At 39.4% G+C, this 15089-nt stretch overlaps 1 protein-coding gene across 6 annotated transcripts in view; it reads right to left on the bottom strand.

Annotated features, from left to right (window-relative positions):
* The window catches only part of PIK3C2G (phosphatidylinositol-4-phosphate 3-kinase catalytic subunit type 2 gamma), a 644646-nt gene that overhangs the window by 196344 nt on the left and 433213 nt on the right, over nucleotides 1-15089 (bottom strand). For all 6 annotated transcript variants that reach the window (XM_070788624.1, XM_070788625.1, XM_070788623.1 and 3 more), the window contains one exon: nucleotides 775-955. In XM_070788624.1, the coding sequence (XP_070644725.1) occupies nucleotides 775-955 (181 nt within the window). The remainder of the gene's footprint in view (nucleotides 1-774; nucleotides 956-15089) is intronic.

Genomic DNA, 15089 nt, shown 5'->3' on the forward strand with positions numbered 1-15089 from the left:
GTTATTGAATGACATTCTTAATCCAATGAATGGAAGTTCACTATCTCTCTATATCTAGAATGTGAGCTTAAGAGAATCTGCTCAATGGTAGATTCTTTACATCACTAATGAAGGGAACTAGTAATGCAGACAATTAAAAAGAGCAAGTGTTCTTCCATTAGATCAAGAACAAAAACAGCCAGGTCCTTTATTATAATCAGTGATGAAAGAGGGACAATATTTTGACTGCCATCCATGGATGTTAGTGTGAAAGCCTTACTATCCACACCACTATTCATTTGTTTCATGCATTTCATTTTATTTGTTGTGGCAAAAAAAAAAAAAAAAAAAAGTGCCTTTAAAAATGTAACTTTGATTAGTGCAGATTTGGAAAAATTTAGACCAAAATGTTGTCCCTTGGACAAGGGTGTTTAAAAAGTCCCATTTGTGTATTTCTTCTGTGAGTCTGAATTGTGCTTCCATTCTGAGGAAATTACTTCATCTGGTCATTTTAGTCAAATTGCCTTGAAATTGGTCTCTTGTCAGGTACTGTTTGTGCAATATGGCTATTTAAATTAAAAAACCATGTCCTGGTGATAGAAATTATCATTAACATTAGAGTAGTAAATTGACAAAAAAAAAAAAAAAACTTAATCAAAAGAATGAATTGAAGTGTCTTATGACTAAGTGGCAGTCAAGGAACGTACTTTCAGTGTTATGAACTTCAAACTTAAATGAACCATAATGAAAAAGAAAACAAAACTTCATTACATGAACATTGATGTCCCAACAAACCTGTCTTTGAGGGTCACTAGCAGTCTTGACTTTTTCCCCAATGTCTCCCAGAATCTTGATAAGTTTCTGCTCCTTGGAAAACTCATCCCTCAAGGCTTTTCCTGCACAGAATTGGAGTGCAGCCAATAGCTTCTGATACCAGCTTTTAAAATAAGCTTCATTCTGTGCATCCTTTAGCAGCCTGAAGGAAAGGGAGAAAAAGAATTCTTATATCTAAAGCTGATTTTTTAAAACACCTCCAGCAGGAACAATAAGTGCATTTCAGACTTATCTGTGTGATGGCTTTGGGTAGTTTAACAGTCTAGAATGGGGAAAATGTTGTTTATTTGTTGCCAGTCATCAAGTTTCATTTGATAGTTAATGAGATTCCGAGAGTGAAAAATCAATAAGAGACCCACTATTCCTCATTTCAGTTCACGATGCACTTTTTCTTCTTTCAGGCTTCTTAAGTTCTACGACAAATAACTTATCTTAAGAGCCTATTTTTGACTTATTATAATACAGACAAAGTTTTTAAAATTGTATTTAATAGTCACTATACTTAATGACGACTCAACCATCAACCCCAAGTTTTTCTGTTTTTCTTCAATAGATAATGTCCCCACACTGTCATATATCTATGTATTGCTCTTTGTTCCATCACTTCCCCTTGATTACCTGGAGGAAGATACCAGAAAGGCAAGAACATGGTGTTTTTTTGTTGTTTCGTTTTGCTTTCAGGTATTTCTGATTCAAATCTCAGCCCTACAACTTCCAAGTAACAAGTAACTTAGGCTACTTACTTAAGCCGGTTGAGGTTAAAAAAAAAAAGGTAATATCTCTGAACCTATAGAATTATACAGAATGCAGAAAAAGTTAATGTGATTCTAATTCAAAAGGGCTTAGCTCAAAGTATGTACTAGTCAATAAAACAAACATTAGTTCAGCTGTATCTTGCAGTCTCCCCAAGCCAACTTCCCTCACTGGCAGTCTGCTTGTGTCATGAGCACGGGAGGCACAACAGAACAAGGGAAGGACATGTGGCTGGATAATGCAACAGTGACAATTACTGGATTACTCTTTCTGCCATGTAACAATTTATATTTCCTTGAAACTAATTCCAATATGCTTCAACTTTACTTTTTATTATGCCCTAAAACACTGAAGGAAAAAAGACTGATTCCTTTAAATCTCTTTGATTGATTCTTTAATTCTTAACTTGTCTCTAGTCTTCTTCTCTTCTGAAAAAAAAAAAAATTACCATTCAAGGAACTATAAGAAAGTTATGTAAAGTTTAAAAATAAAATAAAAATTAAAAGCAAAAAGAAAGTTATGAGAATGAAATGCTGAAAAAAAGGATTAAATTCCTAGGAGCCAAAATATTAATATGTATATATATATAGATGAGTTTCATTTTGCATTCCTAATTTTGCATATCTGCCCACTATGTATTGTGCTACAGAGTCTAAGAAACACATTATTTTCATTTGTTGTATGTTCTCTGTTCCTACACATTTAAGTTAAAAAATTAATTGAATGAATTTGCTTTTTTTTTTAGGAAAGGGCTTGCTCTCTTGTCATTTTTACGAAGCCAACTTATCTTCTCTCACCTCTTTGACTTTTGCAAAGGAAACATAAACCAAGTGGAATAATAGTTCTTGTTTCTGAAAAGCATTAAAAAAAACCTCAAGGGGCTAAAGATGTATTGATGAAAATATAATCTATTGATACTTATGTTTTCAATGTAAGGAGAATAACAGACAATGAAAAAGTTTCCCACCTACTCCTTCAATGAGATTTTGAGATTTCAGACATAATAAATGAATCATGTCATTATTTGAAGGGTCCAGGAGAATAAGAGTTGTATGAATGTGAACTGGAAAGCCTCAAATGAAAGCATCCACGTTTAAAACTTCAAGGTAGTTTCTGCAGAATGTATACCTCAGAGGGGCTTCCCCAGTGGCTCAGTGGTAAAGAATCTACCTTCAATTCAGGAGACATGGGAGACACAGGTTCTATCCTGGTATGGGGAAGATTCCCTGCAGGAGGGCATGGCACCCCAGTATTCTTGCCTGAAGAATCCCATGGACAGAGGAGCCAAGTGGGCTATAGTCCATGAGGTTGCAAAGAGTTGGAAATGACTGAAGTGACTGAGCATGTACCCATGTATACCTCAGAGATTTTCACAGTAATCTGAGGACCTCAGCAATATACAGTTGTATAGGCTACTTAGTTTTCAATAAGGTAAAGAAGTGATGGGTACGATATTTCTATATCCCATATCGATGCTTGCCAACACTCTCATACCTTTTAAATACTGAGTTACCTGTTTTTAAAGATATTATTATTTAAAACTTTTAGAACATAAATATAACTCTATTACTGCCTGACTATTACATACATGATGAAAGGTTATTCTGCACAGATGAAGTTAACTTTTTACTAAAATAATTAAAGAAAAGATATATTTTAGGAATGGGAGTATGGTCATAGGAATTGTTAAAATTGTATTGCTTGTACCCAAAATACTCTTAACCAACTCGACAGACATGAGTTTGAGTAAGCTCTGGGAGTTGGTGATGGACAGGGAAGCCTGGCAAGCTGCAGTCCCCGGGGTTGCAAAGAGTTGGACATGACTGAGCGACTGAACTGAACTGAATTCTATTAGAAGTCTATTTGCTTCTCTCATAAGTGCTGGTTCAAAGAGGGGAGAAAAATCAGTCTAACTCATTGTTCGAAATAAAACAGAGCAGGGACTTCCCTGGCAGCCCAGTGGTTAAGACTCTGCTTTCCACTGCAGGGTGCGTGGGTTCAATTACTAGGTGGGGAACTAAGATCCCACTTGCCTCATGGTGAAAAACTAAAAAACATAAAGCAGAAGCAATATTGTAACAGATTCAATAAAGACTTAAAAAATGGTTCACCATCGAAAAAAAATCCTTAAAAAATAAATTAAAAAATAAAACAGGGGAGATTTGTGGAGAGATTATGTGACTGTGCTTTAAAATTTTTTAAGTGAAGAAAACTCAGTGTGTTTCATTGTGATTATTTTCCTTATAGAACATGTCTCATTCAAACTTTCGTTTCTCCCATGATGACACGATCTCCTGGTTCAAGCTCTATGGATTTTTACTCAACTTGTAAGTTTTTTTACACAGTGCAGAACTGAAATAATAGTGTGTTGTATAATGATCCTGAGAGGTCAATTAGTCTATCCCTGTGTTGTCAGGGACAATCATTTTAACTGAGGAGAGAAATTAACATGTACTTTAATTTTAATCTATTCAGAGAAAGCTGGACTATTCAATTTTGAGTGGAGGGTTACATAATTCTGTGTCAATGACCTTCACCAGCAGGAAGTGGCAAACCCATCATGTGGTATTTTTTACCTGCTGCTTCTGTTTGTAAGGCTGGAAAACAACTGGTCACTTTCCCCTGAGAATTACAGAAACTCTTTTCACAAGACACTGTCACTGGGAAAAGCAGAATTGCTTATGCCAAGTTAAAAAAAAATAATTTTTTAAAGTTCAGGTCAAGGGATTGAGAAATAGGAATAAGACTTGGTGCTGAAAGACTGGGCTCTTAAGATGCAGGCAATGTGACCACAAACTATGAGGTAAACCTCAAAATGTCAGAGACCTGTTTATCCCAGTGCCGCGAGATACAGGAGTAGTTCAACTTGATATTATTTTTTACGTGTGTCTAATGGACTGTAAGTAATGACAACATTAAAATGAGAATACATGCATAAAATCCAGCTGATTAAAGGTTTTGGTAGTGTTGAGAATGAGAGGCAAAAAACAAGAAGAGAAGCAAATATAACCCAGGTGACAGAGCATACTTGTTCTGGGATGTCATAAGGCATTTGCCTAAGTTAAGGGGATAGTGGTGAACTCATATACACAAACCCCAGCAGCATGAAATGGAGATTTTCCTTGGAAATTAGAGCTTTTCCCCATTTCTTCATGCACATCATGCTTCTGATCACGTGGTGAGTGACTTGCTGGAGCCGGAGGAAAAGGACAGCTAGTTTTCATTTCATCAGCCTACCAGCAGGACAGGACAGGCTAATCACACCAGCCCAGCTCTCCTTGCCTCATGACTCCCTTCGGTGTAGGTCTTAATTTTAGTTCTCAATAGCATGATATCCTAACCAGATGGTAAAGAATCTGCCTGCAATGCAGGAGACTCATGTTTGATCCCTGGGTCAGGAAGATCTCCTGGAAAAGGGCATGGCAACACACTCCAGTATTCTTGCTTGGAGAATGCCATGGACAGAGGAGCCTGATAGGCTACAGTCCATGGGGTCACAAGGAGTCAGACATGAATGAATGTATGAAATACACACCCACATGTATATTTCCTGTGAGGGAAGAGAGGAAACAACATTTGGAAGAAAACTGAGCTGCACAATGAAGATGAGTGATTTCAGGTCACTCCAGGACCTCCCCTTCCCATTGCCTCTATTGGTTTTTACTTTAGGTGGGGGTCAGGGGTGTGCTCCTAGACCATGTCTTAGTGACCACGGTTGAATTTTAGAATGCGATTACTCAAGTGTATTTATTTATAACCCTGGGACATATAAAGGCTGAAATTCAATATTTGATATGGAATTATTAACTATAAGTTTTCAACAGTTTGTTAAAAAGTAAAAAACAATGTACCTCTTTAGTCTTTATAACTTTATTTTACTTCTAATTGGTTGAGAGATTTATTTAATATTTCCCTAAAGTGAGGTACCTGATACATTTTATTGTCTTGCAAACATAACTGTTTCCTATAACTAGCTCATTTCTAGAATATTGATTTGCCCTTTCAGAAAAATAGCACTGAACTTCTTTTGAATTTTGCACATAGGGAGCATTACATGGTACAAGTCTGCTGAAATGTAATTTCTAATCAATAGTTGTTTTGCAGCATATATTTGTCTATAAGCCACTTTGAAACATCAAGAATCAGATCAGATCAGATCAGTCGCTCAGTCGTGTCCGACTCTTTGCGACCCCATGAACCGCAGCACTCCAGACCTCCCTATCCATCACCAACTCCTGGAGTTCACCCAGACTCACATCCATCAAGTCAGTGATGCCATCCAGCCATCTCAGCCTCTGTTGTCCCCTTCTCCTCCTGCCCCCAATCCCTCCCAGCATCAGAGTCTTTTCCAATGAGTCAACTCTTCGCATGAGGTGGCCAAAGTACTGGAGTTTCAGCTTTAGCATCATTCCTTCCAAAGAAATCCCAGGGCTGATCTCCTTCAGAATGGACTGGTTGGATCTCCTTGCAGTCCAAGGGACTCTCAAGAGTCTTTGCCAACACCACAGTTCAAAAGCATCAATTCTTCGGCACTCAGCCTTCTTCACCGTCCAACCCTCACATCCATACATGACCACAGGAAAAACCATAGCCTTGACTAGACGAACCTTTGTTGGCAAAGTAATGTCTCTGCTTTTGAATATGCTATCTAGGTTGGTCATAACTTTCCTTCCAAGGAGTAAGCGTCTTTTAATTTCATGGCTGCAGTCATCATCTGTAGTTATTTTGGAGCCCAGAAAATAAAGTTTGACTGTTCCACTGTTTCCCCATCTATTTCCTATGAAGCGATGGGACAGGATGCCATGATCTTCATTTTCTGAATGTTGAGCTTTAAGCCAACTTTTTCACTCTCCACTTTCACTTTCATCAAGAGGCTTTTGAGTTCCTCTTCACTTTCTGCCATAAGGGTGGTATCATCTGCATATCTGAGGTTATTGATATTTCTCCTTGCAATCTTGATTCCAGCTTGTGTTTCTTACAGTCCAGCGTTTCTCATAATGTATTCTGCATATAAGTTAAATAAACAGGGTGACAATATACAGCCTTGATGAACTCCTTTTCCTATTTGGAGCCAGTCTGTTGTTTCATGTCCAGTCCTAACTGTTGCTTCCTGATCTGCATACAAATTTCTCAAGAGGCAGATCAGGTGGTCTGGTATTCCCATCTCTTTCAGAATTTTCCATAGTTTATTGTGATCCACACAGTCAAAGGCTTTGGCATAGTCAATAAAGCAGAAACAGATGCTTTTCTGGAACTCTCTTGCTTTTTTGATGATCCAGTGGATGTTGGCAATTTGACCTCTGGTTCCTCTGCCTTTTCTCAAACCAGCTTGAACATCAGGAAGTTCACCGTCCACATATTGCTGAAGCCTGGCTTGGAGAATTTTGAGCATTACTTTACTAGCATGTGAGATGAGTGCAATTGTGCGGTAGTTTGAGCATTCTTTGGCATTGCCTTTCTTTGGGATTGGAATAAAAACTGACCTTTTCCAGTCTTATTGGCCACTGCTGAGGTTTCCAAATTTGCTGGCATATTGAGTGCAGCACTTTCACAGCATCATCTTTCAGGATTTGGAATAGCTCAACTTGAATTCCATCACCTCCACTAGCTGTGTTCGTAGTGATGCTTCCTAAGGCCCACTTGACTTCACATTCCAGGATGTCTGGCTCTAGGTCAGTGATCACACCATCGTGATTATCTGGATCATGAAGATCTTTTTTTGTACAGTTCTTCTGTGTATTCTTGCCATCTCTTCTTAATATCTTCTGCTTCTGTTAGGTCCATACCATCTCTGTCCTTTATCGAGCCCATCTTTGCATGAAATATTCCTTTGGTATCTCTGATTTTCTTGAAGAGATCCCTAGTCTTTCCCATTTTGTTGTTTTCCTCTATTTCTTTGCATTGATCGCTGAAGAAGGCTTTCTTATCTCTTTTTGCTATTCTTTGGAACTCTGCATTCAGATGTTTATCTTTCCTTTTCTCCTTTGCTTTTAGCTTCTCTTCTATTTGTAAGGCCTCCCCAGACAGCCATTTTGCTTTTTTGCATTTTTTTTCCATGGGGATGGTCTTGATTCCTGTCTCCTCTACAATATCATGAACCTCATTCCATAGTTCATCAGGCACTCTATCTATCAGATCTAGGCCCCTAAATATATTTCTCACTTTCACTGTATAATCATAAGGGATTTGATTTAGGTCACACCTGAATGGTCTAGTGGTTTTCCCTACTTTCTTCAATTTAAGTCTGAATTTGGCAAGAAGGAGTTCATGGTCTGACAACAAGAATATAAAACTATTAAGAAGGAATAAATTCAGAAGATAATGAAATACATACTCTGGAGACTGTATACATTTCTGGAACACTTAAATATATGAGAAGAGCCCCTAAGATATGAACTGACTTCATTTTATCCCCATTTTGCAATTTATGTACCAAATATTTATTACCACCTCCAAAGCAGTGTGTTCAGAATGCCATATGTTCATACTTATAATCTTTCCACTGTGTTCACACTGTGTGGTAGATTTGATTATTTTTCCCAACGCCATGCTTTCTTCTGTGAAGCTTACACAGCTACATTCTTTGCTCTGTGACTTCCAGTGTCTTCCCAGAGGCAACATCTACTTTTCCACCCCATGTCAGGATTGGTCTTGTGACTTGCTTAAGCCAGTAGGCTATGACTGGATAAAATGTATGCCCAAGTCCATGTGGATGCTTTAAATGTGCTATCATGGATTGGTTTGCCGTCTTGTACTTTCTGCCATGAGAACAGCATGTCCCTGCTCGGGGTTGGGGGTGAGGGATGGGGGTGTTCCTTCAGTGCTGGAATGAGAAGACAATGCTGAGCAGAGCTGAGCACTGCTGTGTGAAGTCCAGGGCAGCCTAGCAGAGCTATAGCAAATCTGCAGCCTGTGTGGTATAAGTGAGAAATAAATCTATTACTAAAAGCCACTGAAACTGTGGGGCTATTTGTTGATATGGTGAATATGCCAAGTTTTACACTGTCTTTTTCTTATTTTTGGTACATTCTCACAAACAATGCATGGAGGTTCGATTTCTCCATATCTTTGCCAAAATTTACTATTGTATTTATTTTATTTTATTTTTAAACTTTACAAAATTGTATTAGTTTTGCCAAATATCGAAATGAATCCGCCACAGGTATACATGTGTTCCCCATCCTGAACCCTCCTCCCTCCTCCCTCCCCATACCATCCTTCTGGGTCGTCCCAGTGCACCAGCCCCAAGCATCCAGTATCATGCATCGAACCTGGACTGGCAACTCCTTTTTCCCTTTTCTTTGCTTTTGTTTTCATTTGTTTGTATTGCCTTTAGAATATGGAGCATATATATTTTTTAATCTCTCCAATGTTAGCCCTGAGGATGCTCTGGGGGCAAATCTAATTAATGAAAATAAACAAAGGAGACAAGTCTGGTGAAATAGATGGGTGATCAATTTGAGTACACAATTTTAGATTAAAAAATTATAAAAGTTATAAAAATGACTTTCTTTAATGGATCACTCAGTCAGTTCAGTCTTTCAGTCATGTCTGATTCTTTGTGACCCATGGACTGCAGACCCAGGCTTCCCTGTCCATCACCAACTCACAGAGCTTGCTCAAACTCATGTCCATTGAGTCAGTGATTCCATTCAGCCATCTCATCCTCTGTCATCCCCTTCTCCTCCTGCCTTCAATCTTCCCCAGCCTCAGGATCTTTTGTAATGAGTCAGTTCTTCACATCAGGTGGCCAAAGTATTGGAGCTTCAGCTTCAGCATCATCATCAATGAATATTCAGGACTGATTTCCTTTAGAATTGACTGGTTTGATTTTATGGATCATAAAATGCCCAAAAGAGTACTTAAAAAAATGATTTGATATGGTTCATTTGGACATGTATATTCTATTATATTACTAGAATTTTATTGTTATTTTATTACTACTAACATACTTTTTGACTCATTTAGAGTATGAACAGGCCTAGGTACCATCTGCTGTTTTATCCAGCCCAAGTGTCTGAATATCTAATAGGAGATTCTCTCTGAGTAAAAATGCACTAATGAGTGCAACAGGGCAATGACAAAATCTTTTGACTTATATATATTACAGGACTAGACAAATCTAACACACTACTAGATGAAGGGTCTGATGGTTGAGGACAGTGAGGGAGGCATTAAACGTAGCTGCTTGAGAAACTGAGCTCTGCTAATGGCGACAGCTGGAAGAATGCAATGGCTGAATTGGGAGGGTTTTGGAGGAGAAAGCATCTATCTATATTAGCGTGCTTAATGGAACTTCCTTTATTGCTCTGGAGTTGGTGATCAAGACCTAAGATTAAAGGAAAGAGACAACAGTTATCCTATGCTTTAACAATAGCCAAAGGAGTGACTGGAAGTCAGAGAACTCTACAGGGTTTATTGGGAGATGGCCAAAATGGCTATGACACACCAAGCACCATCTCCCCTACTGGGCTTTATATTTTCAAGTGGGGTTCAAGGAAAGGGGCTGTTTGAGAGTCATGAGTCATCAGCTTAGTGAGGATAGAGTGGATCTGCTATTCCCACTCATCCCTGCAAAATCTAGTGAAGAGGGAAGTTCAAGGATAGCCATTTATTCAGATATGTGCAAGAATGGGAGACTATTGCCTCATTTTCAGGTTAACTGTCTGTGCTAAAAGAGGGTTTGTTGATTTTCCCTGGGGATGTCAATAGGGAAGAGAGTGCAATGCTAGGATGGAAAAACAGGATAGCAAAGGAGCAGTCTGTACTCCTGCACCCTAACTGGCAAAGCAAGCATGTGTGAGTTTCTCAAGGTTCAGATAAACACAAGGCAGGTAATTAAATGTGATCCCACTCCTTGTGTTGGTTCCTCAGTCATGTCCAGCTCTTTGCGACCCCATGGACTATAGCCTACCAGGCTCCTCTGTCCATGGAATTCTCCAGGGGATCTTGCCCATCCAGGGGTTGAACCTGAGTCTCCCACATTGCAGGCAGATTCTTTACCATTTGAGTCACCAAAGGCTCAGCCAAAGGAAAATCTCCTAATGGGAAATCCTGCAAGGCTGGAACTCACTCACATGAGGGAGCCAGCTTTGACACGGAATCCACAGTGGGCCTTGATGGAGAATCAGAGATCACAGACAGAAACTGTACTTTCTTGCCTCAATGAATGTGAGGGTCACTCTTTCTCTTTTCCCCCCACTCCACGTCAAGAAAAGCAAGAACCAGAAGACAGAGAGAAGAGGAGCGAAACAGCAGGTAATATTCTCCACCCACCACAAGTCCCCCAGGCTAAAACTTGGGGGTGCGAGAGAATGAGGAGGAAGTGTATGCTAAATTGGAGAAGAAAATTAAGTTTCAAATTGGACAAAACTGGTGAAGAGGTTTTTTGTTTTTTTTTTCTATCTAAAAGTGACCTAGGCAACTATGAAATCTACCCTGGCTTTAATTAGGAAATTCGAAAAGGAAGAGTAGTATTTTCAAAATAACAAAAAGTTTTATTGGAGACCTACCAATACCAGGCTCAGCCAGTTTAAAGAAAACTAAGCAAGACAATTAAACATCTTTGAGTCAGTGGAGAACTTCAGGAAATGCACTGACTGTACTGCATGAGAGAAAATGTCTCAAAATGCAGAGTAAAAACTGGGGAGTCTTATCTCTTAATTTTCAGAGAGTTGGCTGGAATTTCTCTCTTTGCCTTTCTTCATCTCCTTCAACCACTGACTGCTCTTTTAGAGCACTGCTGATTTTGGGTTCCTTTGTGGATGACTGTCATGAAGCACAGAATTGTATTCAAGAAATCCAAGTTGTTTCATCAAGAAATAGGATATTAATACTTCATATATGTGTACATATAGGTGTATATTTACTACTATAATTGATATTTTATCATCATATCAAAATCTTTTAACAGTTGTGACCAGTTGCATAATTATAAGCCTAAATGGTATTTTTCTGAGCAAAAGTTAGCCATAAATGGTACCCAGTTTATATACACACTTGTAATTAGGATGACGCTTACACAGCAGTGTTGCTCTCTTAGGATCATCTGGAAGCTATGAAGGAAAGAAAAAAACAAAAAACAACAACTATGCTGAGCAGGTAAGTTCCCCTGAGGAGATTCTTGAATCTATAATTAGAAATCAGAGCCCTTTCCGCTCATCTTGCTGAGGGACATGGTCAACTTGGGAGATGTTATCGCTGCTGTTTAGTAGCTAAGTTGTGTCTGACTCTTTGTGACCCCAAGGCTTATAGCCCGCCAGGCTCCTCTCTCCATGGGATTTCCCATGCAAGAGTACTGGAGGGGGTTGCTATTTCCTTCTCCAGGGCATCTTCCCAACCTAGGGATGGAGCCCATGTCTCCTGCTTGGCAAGTAGATTCTTTACCACTGAGCCACTTGGAAAGCCCAACTTGGGAGATTAAGGTAAATAAATAAAACTCTTTCCAATCCACTCACAGGTATTCCTATGTTCACATGTCTAACACACTGAATGATGTGATGTCAGAGAGCAGAAACTCTGTCATCCTCCTCTCATTCCAACACACTTTATGCTTTAGTGTTATTTTATTCAAATCACTTTCCTTAATTGAGCACCAAGCTGTGAATGGCTATCAGTGACCTCTCTCGGTCCCCACTGTTATACTCCATATGTACTTATAATCCTAAAACAAAACAGGCAGAATTTTGGCCCTGGGCACACTTTAGAATACGAGCTAGCCTTCAATGAGGCCCTCCTGTATTACATTTCCCTTTCTTCTCATTCTGGTTTTCTCCTGTCCCTGACCCTCAAGATTCATACTGCTTCTGCTGCTCTTCCTTTGCCAGAAACTACCTAGCCCTGCTCTCCCCTGTTGTGTCCTGGGGTCCCAATTACTCCTTGTTTTTCTTACTCCAAACATGGTATCTCTCACTTCAAATTACACTCATATTTTTAGAGAATAATATCACATTAGTGTAGAGCTGAACTGCACTTTGAGATAAGCCCTCCCACCCATCGCATTTATTAGGCGAGGAAACGGGAACATTAAGGGACTTGCCTAAGATCCTTATGATGAGAACACTGCGTTCTTAACAGGCTCTTTCCACAGCACCATAGTTTGTGTCTGTTATGGACCAAATATTTGTGTCTCCCCAAAATCTGTATGTTTAAGCTGTAACTCTAAATGGGATGATACTGGAGGTGGGACCTTTGGGAGGTGATTAAGCTTAGACAAGGTCATGAGACTGGAGTAATATAATTAGATTACTGCCTTTATAAGAAGAGAAGACTGGAGCTCTGCCATGTGAGGACACTGAGAAGGTGTCCGGTATCCATCCAAGAGCCAGGAAGAGGACACTTATGGGGGACAGAAATTGGCCAGCACCTCAATCTTGGACTTCCCAGCCTCCAGACTGTGAGAAATAAATTTACATTGTTTAAGGCACACAGTCTGTTATTTTTTAACTGCTGCTACTGCTGCTAAGTCGCTTCAGTCATGTCTGGCTCTGTGTGACCCCATAGACGGCAGCCCACCAGGCTCCCCCATCCCTGAGATCCTCCAGGCAAGAATACTGGAGTGGGTTGCCATTTCCTTCTCCAATGCATGAAAGTGAAAAGTGAAAGTGAAGTCGCTCAGTCATGTCTGACTCTTAGCGACCCCATGGACTGCAGCTCACCAGGCTCCTCTGTCCATGGGATTCGCCAGGCAAGAGTACTGGAGTGGGGTGCCATCGCCTTCTCCTTTGTAACTGCAGCCTGAGCTGATTAACACAGTGTCCTAAAAACCATTAAAACACAACTTGGAAGACGATTTTATGCTTGCATCACCTCTGGCAAGAAACTTAATGCTTTAGCTCTTCACTTTCCTATTCTGTAAAATGTTGGAGTTTGTGAGGTTCTGTTAAGATACCTTCCAGCTCTAGGGCTCCATGACTTTAATACTTAATGAACTTACCCAACATCTACACCAGGCATTTCCTAAGCATTTCCGGTAGCTCTGTTAGGTAATTCTCACAAGCGCTCCAAGTAACATGATTCCCCCGATTTTACAGAGGATATTACAGTTTACAAACACCCAATAACTTGCCCAAAGTTATTGGATAATTGGGTGACAATGCCCAAAGTCACCCAATCTGTAGACCAGGGATTCAAATGCAAGTGTATCAGACTCCAGAGCCCTTGCCCTTCATCATCACCTTGTATCATCACCTTGTGATATCCTAACACAGGTACCAGCTGATGATTTACTCTGAGACTAACAACGATGGCTCAGCGGGTAAAGAATCCACATGCAATGCAGGAAACACAGTAGGTGCATGTTCGATCCCCAGGTTGGGAAGATTCCCTGGAGGAGGAATGCCAACCCACTCCAGTATTCTTGCCTTAAGAAAAATCCCATGGAGAGAGGAGCCTGCTGAGCTACATTCTATGGGATTGCAGAGAGTCAGACACGACTGAGCACAGGAACGGAGTACACAATTGAAGAATTCTCTTCTTGCCGCTTTCTAATTATGTTTTTCTTTAACATCTTTTACTTACTGTTTTGTAACCCTTAGAAGTGTCATGCTTTCCAGGTTGACTTCTTTCTTTCCAAAGTTCCTCATTTAATTTTGTCCTGCTCTGTGTAAGCTCCCTGGCAAAAACCACCAAACGATGTTAATAATATTTTCCTTTCTGCTTCTATTAATAACATTTTTTGAACTTTTAAAGAAGAGCTTGTTAACCTAAACATATTTTCACGTGAAATACTTACAAACAAGAATACTTTTCTCTTCCCTACCTAGTCAGTAAAAAGAATAGGATATGTGGATCTACCTTGATAATGCAGGTAATACACTCACCTATGCTCTGTCCTTCCTCACTTGAGAAAGCGAGACCAGCACCACAGTTTCAAATGATTTGGATTTTCATGGTTTATTTATACAAGTGGTGGTGCTGGGTGAGGCTAGCTAGGAGAGTGGAGGGAAAAGATGCTGAATTGAAAATAACACTCATTGCACTTGGGAACCTATAAAATCCTGATGAATTGTGTGGACACAACCCGTGTGCCTTGAACTACCCACCTTAACTTGGTCTGTGGTTCCAAATAAATGCCAAGCTGTGGCAGAAGAGAAATGGGGAGTCATTACCAATAGCACATGTGCTAAAATAAAATAAATTCTACTTGACATATAATTAGTGTTCAAATCCATGCCTGTGGAGTTTTAAACTAGTCCAATAGATGTCTACATTTTCCCTTACTTATATTTTAAAATATGGTTCTGAACTGAGTTTCTAAACTCAGCCTTTTTGTTTTCTTTTTCTATATATATATATATATTTTTTTTTTTTTCTGAATACATGTATAGTTACTTTAAAGGCCAGGTAAGCACATTTTTCATAAAGCTTCCTTCACAAAAATTTTTTAACGGCAAAGCAATTCCTTTGCTATATGAATGTTTCATAAGCACAGCAACCTAATAATAAAAATCCTCTTTACCATTCAGCCTTTTGTTCTTGCATAGCCCTCTGGTGAAAGTTGGATAATCATTACACTGTGCAGT

Source organism: Bos indicus, chromosome 5 (assembly GCF_029378745.1).
Source record: "Bos indicus isolate NIAB-ARS_2022 breed Sahiwal x Tharparkar chromosome 5, NIAB-ARS_B.indTharparkar_mat_pri_1.0, whole genome shotgun sequence".
NCBI lineage: Eukaryota > Metazoa > Chordata > Mammalia > Artiodactyla > Bovidae > Bos > Bos indicus.